This window comes from Triticum urartu, chromosome 5A (assembly GCF_056163025.1).
Source record: "Triticum urartu cultivar PI428250 chromosome 5A, HENAU_Tu73, whole genome shotgun sequence".
Classification (NCBI taxonomy): Eukaryota; Viridiplantae; Streptophyta; class Magnoliopsida; order Poales; family Poaceae; genus Triticum; species Triticum urartu.
This window is the reverse complement of record NC_141877.1, coordinates 305,738,266-305,748,966: the sequence shown is the minus strand read 5'-3', so window position 1 is coordinate 305,748,966 and position 10,701 is coordinate 305,738,266. Positions and strand designations below refer to the sequence as shown.

Genomic DNA, 10,701 nt, shown 5'->3' with positions numbered 1-10,701 from the left:
ATGCCAATAAACCAACTAACGATGATTACAAGCATTGGAGCAAGCCGAAAGCGCGATCATCATCGCCCCTCCCTCACAGGAGCGGGGCAAACCTTATTGTAGTAATTAGTCGGAAACTCATCGTGCTAAAGCCTCAAAGCACCAGCGCACCAAGACAACAACCGTCGTTGATGAAAAGAAGTGTATAGATCGAAATGATCCAACCTGTAGATACACAAACGCAGGCGAACGAAGACCGGATCCACCGCAAACACCGGCTGAATCCCATGAAATCCGTCAAAGACATACCCCACACGCTCTCCGATGACACAAGACACATAGCCAGGGTGAGGATTAGGCAGGGAGAACCTTACTCCACTTTCGACGCTGCGGCCTCGTTTTCCTAAATAGGACACAAACCATAAACAAACTGAAAAGAACACCTAAAACAAAGGAGAAGCCCTCCCCTCGGCAAGGGCCGGAATCCACCGTGCCTTCATGGCCTAAGACCACAGAAGACGAGGCAGATCAACGATGGCACCGACGGAAGGCGGGGAAACCTTCGATGCCTAAGAGTTGCTGTGGGGGAGAAGTAAAATATTTGGTCAACCCAAAATTATACCAATTTCACATCACTAATAGCTAAATCGTTAGCAACCGAACTCCTAGAAATGTCTCACATATTTGTAAGCGTCGGCGTCTATATTTCACACACACACACAAAATCCGACCCTCTTACCAGAACATAGGCAACTTGAAATCACCCACGTTTATATGACATGAAATTGGAGTATTTACAGTACTTGACAATACATGGCGTTGTTTTGTCAAAACTACGTAAAAGTTGGGAATGACTAAAAATTAGTCAGCTGAATTTTTCATGTGTGGTCAATCGATTTCTCAAACATTGGATGCGAGATCAAAGGCCCACGATGCTTCTTCAACCTCCATCTCCCCTTGAGCCGCCAGCCATCACCGGCCCCCGCTGCCTCACCGTCCCGTCCTCCCCGAAACCACTTCTCATCGCCGGTCCTCCGCCGCCTCGGCCATCCCTCTAGGCCCGCCACGCTAAGCTTTTTCTCCGGCGAATCCCCACGCCACCGCCCTACCACTGCGCCCCGCCATCGCCCCCATCATGAACCCTAAGATAGATACTGGGGTAGCCTCTCCGGCGAGCCCCCTCCACTGCGGCTGGTTCTTCCTTCCCTCCGGCGAGCCCCCCATGAAAATCGACTGACCCAAAGTCGGATCAGTCGACTGAAATGTAGCTATTCTGATAAAAAATAACCAAATCATTTTGTTTTGTTTAATGGAGATCCTGACTTGAATTTCAAACAAGCAATCAACTCCGCCCTTTGCCGGTGGGGGCACCACCGCACCGGCACAGTGCCCAACGGCTGGCCCCCCACCTTCTCAATGCCCAATCACAATCACAACCCATCTGCTAATCTAAATTCTGATAAATATATTTAACTAATAAAATGTTCATGCATGTCATAAAAAATTATATTATTAAAAACTATGTTCAAATACGAATCCAACTATATAATTTTTGTTGACATGCATTAATATTTTATTAGTGAAACCTTTGGTCAAAATTTGACACAAATTAGAAAAAAGACCAATAAACCAGGACGGAGTCAAAATTACATAGAAAATAGCCAAATCGTTTTATTTTATTTAATAAAAATTCTGACTTGAATTTCAAACAAGCAATCAACTCCGCCCTTTGCTGGTGGGGGCACCGCCGCACCGGCACAGAACCCAACGGCTGGCCCCTTTTTTCTCTTCACGCCCAATCGCAATCACAACCCATCTCCTAATCTAAATCGCACTCAAAATCTAACCCAAATCCACGGCCCAACTCTGACGGTACGGCCATGGACTCGTAGAAGTACTCACCATCGGCGAATGCAGCACCGCGACCCCGATCCACTCCGGCGAGCTCCCGAGGCCACTGTCATGGCCGCGAACAGCTACCACTCCCGCAGCATGTCGTGGTTCGTCAAGTCCTGCATCCCTGCCGACCCCGACCGCCACATCTCCGTCCCCGTCCCAGTCCCCGCTCCTGTCGCTGCTTCATCCACCACCAGCCTCTGCTTCCCCGCCCAACCACCACCGCCCATCTCCGCGCTGCCCGACGACCTCATCCTCGAGTGCCTTGTCCGCGTGCCCAGGGTCTCCCTCCCGCCGCTCCCCGCCGTCTGCCGCCGCTTCGCCGACCTCCTCGCGTCCCACGCCTTCCTCCAGCTCCGCCGCGCGCGCGGCCAGCTCCAGCCCTCCCTGCTCGCCGTCTCCGTCCCCGACCACGGCGGCGCCTTCGCCCAGGCCCTGCTCCAGTTCCGGCCGGAGCAGCAGCAGCTCCAGGTCACCGCGCTGCCGCTGCCGCTGGCTCTGCTGCATTGCGGCCGCTCCGTGTTCGCGCACGCGCGCGCCGTCGCGCTGGGCCGCGACATCTTCCTCGTCGGCCGCGGCGCGACGCTGCGGGTGGACGCGCTCACGGGCGCCGCGCGCGCGTGCGCGCCCACGCTGTTCCAGCGGAAGAAGTTCGCGGCGGCCGCCGTGGGAGGGCGGATCTACGTCGCCGGCGGGTCCGCGCGGACCGCGGCGGTCGAGGAGTACGACCCGGTGGCGGACGCGTGGCGCGTGGTCTCCGAGGCTCCGCGGAGGAGGTACGGGTGCGCCGGGGCCGGGGCAGGAGGTGTGTTCTACGTGGCCGGCGGGGTCGCGGTGTCCGGCGACGGCGCGCGGGCGCTCGGGGCGCACGTGTGCGCCGGGTCGGTGGACGCGCTGCACGTCGCGTCCGGCAGTTGGGCGCGGCCGCGGGCGCTGCCCGGCGGCGGCTGCGTCGTGGGCGCCTGCGGCGTCGGCGACCATCTCTACGTGGTGGCCAGCCACGCGGTGGAGCTCTCCTTCTGGAGGTGGCACGGCGGTGCAGGTCGAGGCAGCGATCTCAGAGCTGGTGGCGGGTGGGTGGCGCTCGAGGCCCCGCCCATGCCGAGGGGGTCGGTGGGGCTGGGCATGGCGGTGCGCGTGACGATGGCGGGCATCGGGCGTGAGACAGTGACAGCCGTAATGAGCGCGGCGGCAGTCCGGGGCCACAATGCGGCGGGGGCCGGCCCGTTCGAAGGGATGGTGCTGGCGTACGACATCGCCGGCGGCAAGTGGAGCCGCGCGCCGGACCTGCCACCCGGGTTCCGGCGAGCCGCCTGTGCGGGCGTCGAGTGCTGACAGCGTGGGCCACTGACATTTGTGCCTGTTCGGTGGGTTTCACATGGTGTGCAAGTAAACACTGGGTTTGTTTGATTTGATTTGACTTGATGCTACATTTTCGTGTATTGTTATTGGGCGGAGGCTGGTTTATTCGAGTACAGTTCTTCACTATTGATGCCGAAATTTGGCGTCGTATTCAGTTTTCCAAACTAGCCCGGGCCATCGTTATGGGTCGTGGCCATGTATGAAGCGACTCGAGTTTGACGCCTTCCCACCGTCTGTTGTGCGAGGACTGTTAGAGCAACCCACATAGGTCACCCATATTGTATTGTCTGCCTCTATATCTTTTCTTCTTTTTCTTCTTCTTGTTGTTACACCAACCAAATAATCAAATGCTTACATTGATTTAAGCTAACGTTGCATTACGATGTTCTTACATGGAGGATGAAAAGTCAATTAGCACTTGAGTCCACACACCCCTAAGAAAAGCCTAGGGTTCCTTTGCCTCCTGCCGGCGCCCCACCTCCACCAGTCCGCCTTGTCTTCGGTGGCTTTAGGACGATGGCGGCGCGGTGGATACCAGCCCTTGCCGGCGGGAAGACTCTGTTTTCGGATGTTCCTTCGAATTTTGTTAGGATCCGTGTCTTGCTCCCGAAGACGAGACGACGGCGGCTCCCTTAAGATGGAATAAGGTTCTTCCGGCTAGCCCCTGTCTTGGTGGTGTGTCTAGCATCATCGGTGGACGTGTGGAGGTGTGTCTTCGGTGGATCTGTCCTTGGTGGATTTTCTCGAATCTGGTTGTACTTCTATGTTTGTGTCATTTTAGGTTGGATCTTTTCAATCTACACTACTCTTCAGTGGCACTTGATATTCTGTTGTGCTGGTCCTTGTAACGCCTTCGATGCGGCTATATCTCCCACGTGTCGAAGCATGACTTAGAGACATAACCGCATTGAAAGCAATATCGCAAGTGAGGTAATCTTCACACAACCCATGTAGTACAAAAGGGAAAGGGATACATGGTTGGCTTACAATCGCCACTTCACACAATTACATGAATAAAGCATTACATCAACCAAATACATACAAGGTCCGACTACGGAACCAAAATAAAAGAAGACTACCCCAAATACTATACAGATCCCCGATCGACCCCAACTGGGCTCCGCTACTGATCAACTGGAAACGAAAACAACATAAAGGACAAGATCTTCATCGAGCTCCTCCTGAGCTTGGTTGCATCATCTGCATGGTTCAACGGCACCTGCAAGCTGGTTTTGAAAGTATCTGTGAGTCACGGGGACTCATCAATCTCACACCCTCGTGATCAAGACTATTTAAGCTTATGGGTAAGGTAAAAGTATGAGGAGGAGTTGCAGCAAACGACTAGCATATATGATGGCTAACATATTCACAAAAGAGAGCGAGAAGAGAAGGCAAAAGCACGGTCGATGAACTATGATCAAGAAGTGATCCTAAAACAACCTACGTCAAGCATAACTCCAACACCGTGTTCACTTCCCGGACCCCGCCGAGAAGAGACCATCACGGTAATACACGCGTTTGGTGCATTTTAATTAAGGTCAACTTCAGGTTTTCTACAACCAGACGTTAACAAATTCCCATCTGCCCATAACCATGGGCACGGCTTTCGAAAGTTCAAATCCCTGCAGGGGAGTCCCAACTTAGCCCATCACAAGCTCTCACGGTCAACGAAGGATATTCCTTCTAGCGGGAAGACCCGATCAGACTCGGAATCCCGGTTACAAGACATTCTCGACAATGGTAAAACAAGTCCAGCAAGACCGCCCGATGCGCCGACATCCTGATAGGAGCTGCACATATTTCGTTCTCAGGGCAACACCGGCTAAGCAATTCGTACAACTAAAACCAGCCCTCGAGTTTCCCCGAGGTGGCGCTGCAAGGGGCTCTAGTTTAGACCAACACTTAGACAAGCATTGGCCCGGGGGTTTAAAATAAAGATGACCCTTGGGCTGGCCCAACCCAAGGGAAAAAAGGCTAGGTGGCAAATGGTAAAACCAATATTGGGCCTTGCTGGAGGAGTTTTATTCAAAGCGAACTGTCAAGGGGTTCCCATTATAACCCAACCGCGTAAGGAACGCAAAATCCGGGAACATAACACCGATATGACGGAAACTAGGGCGGCAAGAGTGGAACAAAACACTAGGCATAAGGCCGAGCCTTCCACCCTTTACCAAGTATATAGATGCATTAATTAAATAAGAGATAATGTGATATCCCAACAAGTAAACATGTTCCAACAAGGAACAACATCTCCATGTTCCAACAAGGAACAAACTTCAATCTTCACCTGCAACTAACAACGCTATAAGAGGGGCTGAGCAAAGCGGTAACATAGCCAAACAACGGTTTGCTAGGACAAGGTGGGTTAGAGGTCTGGTTCAACAATATGGGAGGCATGATAAGCAAGTGACAGGTATCGCAGCATAGGCATAGCAAAAGAGCGAGCAACTAGCAAGCAAAGATAGAAGTGATTTCGAGGGTATGGTCATCTTGCCTGAAATCTCGCAAGGAAGAAGAACGAGTCCATGAAGAAGAAAAACGGACATAGTCGGACGGGTCCTCACAATCACGACGTTACCGGAACCATCCCGAAGAAGCAACACCGGAAAGAAGCACACAACATAGTAAACAACCAACACATGAACATGGTATGATATGCGGGATGCGGTATGCGATGCATATGCATGATTTGCAAAGGAATGCTTGAACCTGGCCTCAACTCGGAAATCCAAGAGTGCCACTGGAAAGGTGAGATGATTTCGGTTGAAATCGATATAAAGTTCACCGGAATCGGATGCACGGTTTGGAAATGGCAAGCAAAACAAATATGGCACCTGTCTGCGATAAACAACAAGTAGCCATCTAAATGCAACAAGTTAAATATGCTACAACACTCAAACATGACAATAAAATACATGGCAAGGATCCACTCAAGATGCTTGACAAAAGATGAACACTGAGCTACGGCTAATTCACTCATTAACAGATTCAAACAAGCATGGCAAAAGTGCAAATGATAACAGGTTTCAGACTTAGTGAAATTAACACAATTCTGGAATTTATTATCAAGAAGCACACTTTAGAGCATGAAAACTACATGCTACAGGAACTTAACATGGCAAGGCAAGGCATGGCATGAAGCTACTCAAAGTACTTAACAAAAGTCCCTTAGTGACCTTGAGCCAAAAGGGATCATAAAATACAATGGCAAGCATGTGAACATGGCAAAAACATAAACAGATTCAGACTTAGTGAAAAACTGGAGCATGCAAATCAGTTAACGAGTAGGCATGTTTACGAGCTCGATGCACTCACTACAGAGCATGGCATGACAAACTAAGCATACACCCATCAAGAAGACATGGCATAGAAGCTAGACATGACAAGAACAACAACATAGCATGCACGGATCAATAGCAACATCCTCGGCAAAATTGCTTATCATGTCAACGATCTTCCAGGAACATTAAATAGTAAAAGTAGAGCTCGATTGACTCAAGTTAGGATGCTCCATAATTGCAAATAAAGATATGGATGGATAGAGCACCACAATATTAACAAAACATCCTTATTGATCATCCTCAAAAGAGGCACGGATCACTAGGAAACCACATGAACATATGACATAACGACAAAATCAGGGCAATGACTTGGTGAAATTCTAAGTCCCTGAAATCAGCATTACCGATTACGCTACTTTGCAAGCTTGTGCTAGTCACCACACATATCACAAAAATGCATGGCAAGCACCACTTTAAATATGGCATGGCATATAACAAAACACATGTAGAGCTCAGGATCATAGCATGCACACATTAATCATGGCAAAAATGACAAAATGTCATTTGCTGAAACAGATCTGATAAATACATTACATAGCCCTCTTCCAACAGCATTTCAGGCATCAAGATGAGCTCAAATGAAAATGATGCAATGAGATGAAATGATTTACTCGTCGAGAAGAACATTTTTATATGCTACACGCATGAATCGGAGCTACGGATGCAGAGTTACGATGCGTTGAATATGGGCATATGAATCTGAAAACTTCGGGGACTTAGTGGAATTTAACCTCTGCGAAAAGTCAACGCGGGATGAGGATATTCGGGACGTGGGGAAGGAGCCGTTTGGTTGGAGGGATGGGTGGATCTGATCCACCCTCACCAGATCTGGCCGGAGTTGACTCTGGTGAGGGCGAGGATGAACTCCGCCGAGGAACGCGGAAGCCGAGGCGGCGGCGCACGGCAATCGAGGCAGCGGCGCGCGGCAAGCAAGGCGGCGGGGCACGGCGAGCGGCGGCGCGGGAGACATGGCGGCGGCCGGCGGCGGCGATGCGCGGACGAGCGACGAGCGAGAAGGGCGGCGGTGGTCGCGGGCGCACGGGAGGCGAGGAGCGGAGGCGCGGCTTGGGCCCGGAGGGTCGGATCCGGGCCCGCGGGCCTGGCACGGTGGGAGGGGAGCCGGCGGGCCAGGTGGCGCGCCGTGAGTGGCTTGGGGCGGCGGCGCAGGTGATGTGGCGAGCGCTGGTTGGTTGGAGCGACGTGGTGGCGGCAGCGGACATGTCCGGCCGGCGCGGGAGGAAGTGTCCGGCGACGCGCGGAGGAGTTTTTAGGGTTTCATCTACGCGAGAATTTCGGAGGGAGACACATATTTATAGGTAGAGGGAGTTAGGAAGCTCCAAATGAGGTGCGGTTTTCGGCCACGCGATCGTGATCGAACGACCGAGATGATGGAGGAGGTTTAGGTGGGCTTTTGGGCCACTTTGGAAGGGTGTTGGGCTGCAACACACACGAGGCCTTTTCAGTCCCTCGGTTAACCGTTGGAGTATCAAACGAAGTCCAAATGATACAAAACTTGACAGGCGGTCTACCGGTAGTAAACCAAGGCCGCATGACAAGTCTCGGTCCAATCCGAAAACGTTTAACACCCGCACACGAAAAGAGGTAGAAAGGGGCACCGGGTGACATAGGAGCGCCGGATTGCAAAACGGACAGCGGGGAAAATGCTCGGATGCATGAGACGAACACGTATGCAAATGAAATGCACATGATGACATGATATGCAATGCATGACACGCAAGCAATGACAAGGAAACAACAGCAAATAACTGGAAGACACCTGGCACATCGGTCTCGGGGCGTCACAACACTCCACCACTACGAGAAGATCTCGTCCCGAGATCTAGAATGGCACCGGAGGGACAAACGGAGGAGAAAGAGAAGAGGTAAAACTAAGTTGCTTCTTTGACCAATGAGTGAAACCAAAGAACCTTGCAAAGGTTAAGCCATCTCGAGAAAAGAATACAACGGAGATGAACGAAGTTGAAAACACTCCGTTAGAAAAGAGGAACAATGAAGAACAAATTCGTATGGCACTCCGGTTAAAAGAGATGCAAGACTTGATATGGCGAAAAGAACTTGAGCAAAAGGGCACAACACTCCGGTTAAATGGATAGGCATGAAAAGAACATGATCTTTGACAAAACGAGATGATGGGTGAAAAGAACAACATCGCAATGCCTTCGGAATGAAAGAATAGAAGATAGATAATTGAAATAGGAGAATGGAGAAGAAAATGTCAATTTCTGCCACAAAAGAGCTTGAAAAGGCATACTTAGGATAAGGTTCGGACGGAGTTGTTGGAAAACCAACAACGAAAAAGGATAAGCTTGATATGGTCTTATGGAATACATCTCAAATTATGAGGTGACAACCTGCCACTCACGGGAAAAAGAATTGGATTGGTATGAACAAGGAGACGAGAAAATATTTCACCGGGAGGATAAAGAAGAACTTGCATCATTTATAAGCACCACAAATAGTAACATCCTTACAGAAGGCTTTAGGTGAAATATAACCCAAGGTAAATCCAATGAAGAGATTGATGGATTTAAGATACCTCATACTTGACAACATGTGAATCATGAACATGAACTCAAGTTATGAAGAATGACATAGCACCACCTCAAATGATACGGTAGAAGGAATTACACTTCGAAATGCAAGATGAAGAATGCTTGAGCTCCTTTGAAAAGAATCTTGATGAACACTTCGAGAAGGAATTAAATCTTTGATGAACCATCATGTAGAACCTCCATGAAGAACTTCGGTAATAAAAGAATGTTCAAACGAAAGGAAAGAGAAGTAGAAAACACAAGGTGAATCCTTGTGACGATTTAGATGAATCTCCGTGGTGATATAATTGAAATAACTTGGAGCTCCAGAAAATAAAGATGAACAAAAGAAATCAAGAATTTTGATGAACCTCCGGAATAAGGAATTAAATCACTTAGATGAAACAAGAATAAGAATTACATTATGCTTATCCTTCACCAATTTAAATTGATGACAATCAACGGATTTGGCATATTACTTATTCTCGTCAAAAAGATTAAGATAGATATAGCACAAACTTTGGAAGATCTTCAACGAACCACCGTAAGAATTGAAACAACGAATAAATTGATATGATAAATGAAGGAAGAAGAATCTTGAGTGAACCACCGTAAGAATTAAAAATGAACAAAGAAAAGATAAGGAAGACACCGGGAAGAATTTAGCAAATGAATGAAGATGCTTGAGAGAATTTAGATACATGAGAACGAAGGGATCACGAACTGATTAGAGATCACTTGATGCACCGGTAAGATTGGAGAATGACAACTGAAAGCCGAGAATGAATACACCTGAATTGATGGACTCCGGATAATCAAACTGAGAAGACTCTTGAATTGCTCCGGATAGGTGAAAAGAATTCTCACAATCAAACAATTATGAGAGGATGGCCTCGAACTAGAACCATGAATCTCTGATAGAACGGATAAGATATGGAGGTAAAACTCTTCTTCGGGCTTCAAATGTTGAGAGTGACGACGAGAAACACCACCGTGAATTGTTGAGATACTCCGAAAGAATCAAAAATGAAGAGATTGAGCCAACGATGAAAAGAATTTAACCTATCTTGGAGAAAGGCATTTGACTGATGATAAATCATTCTTACGTCAAACTTCGAAAAGAATTTGATGGTAGCTCCGGGGAAAAATAGAAGAGTCAGGTAAGATCCTGGAGAAAGACCTGTGGGTTAGGGCCCACTCAAAAGATACACCGTTGAACGATTTGAAGGAGAGATTGCACCAGTTGAATTAAATGGCTTGAATGGGATAATAACCTCGAAATAGGTTGAATGGATCTTGGATGACAAGACGAGCCTTATGAGATATCTTGAACACTCCAGAACAAAGAATAGCGAAAAGTGAATGATTATGATGTGCACCGGTTTAAGAAAAGCATTGGGCAAAATGAAAGAACTATGCTCAATACAAAGCTTGAATTGAATCCACCGGAGAAGAAAAATAATGAATAATGATGAACTTGAGGTTCCGTTAGAATCTTCATGAGAATCACCGGATAAGAACATTGAAGGAAAAGAATGGAGAGACTTCCATCAATAAAATGATACTTGATT

The 10,701-nt window shown here is 48.8% G+C and overlaps 1 protein-coding gene across 1 annotated transcript; it reads left to right on the top strand.

Annotated features, from left to right (window-relative positions):
• The first annotated feature begins 1,633 nt into the window (after positions 1–1,633).
• On the top strand, positions 1,634–3,602 carry LOC125555894 (Galactose oxidase/kelch repeat superfamily protein). Its single transcript, XM_048718701.2, has one exon. It carries the CDS (start codon positions 1,891–1,893, stop codon positions 3,208–3,210), a length of 1,320 nt encoding a protein of 439 aa, XP_048574658.1. The 5' UTR covers positions 1,634–1,890; the 3' UTR covers positions 3,211–3,602.
• Positions 3,603–10,701: the final 7,099 nt, after the last annotated feature.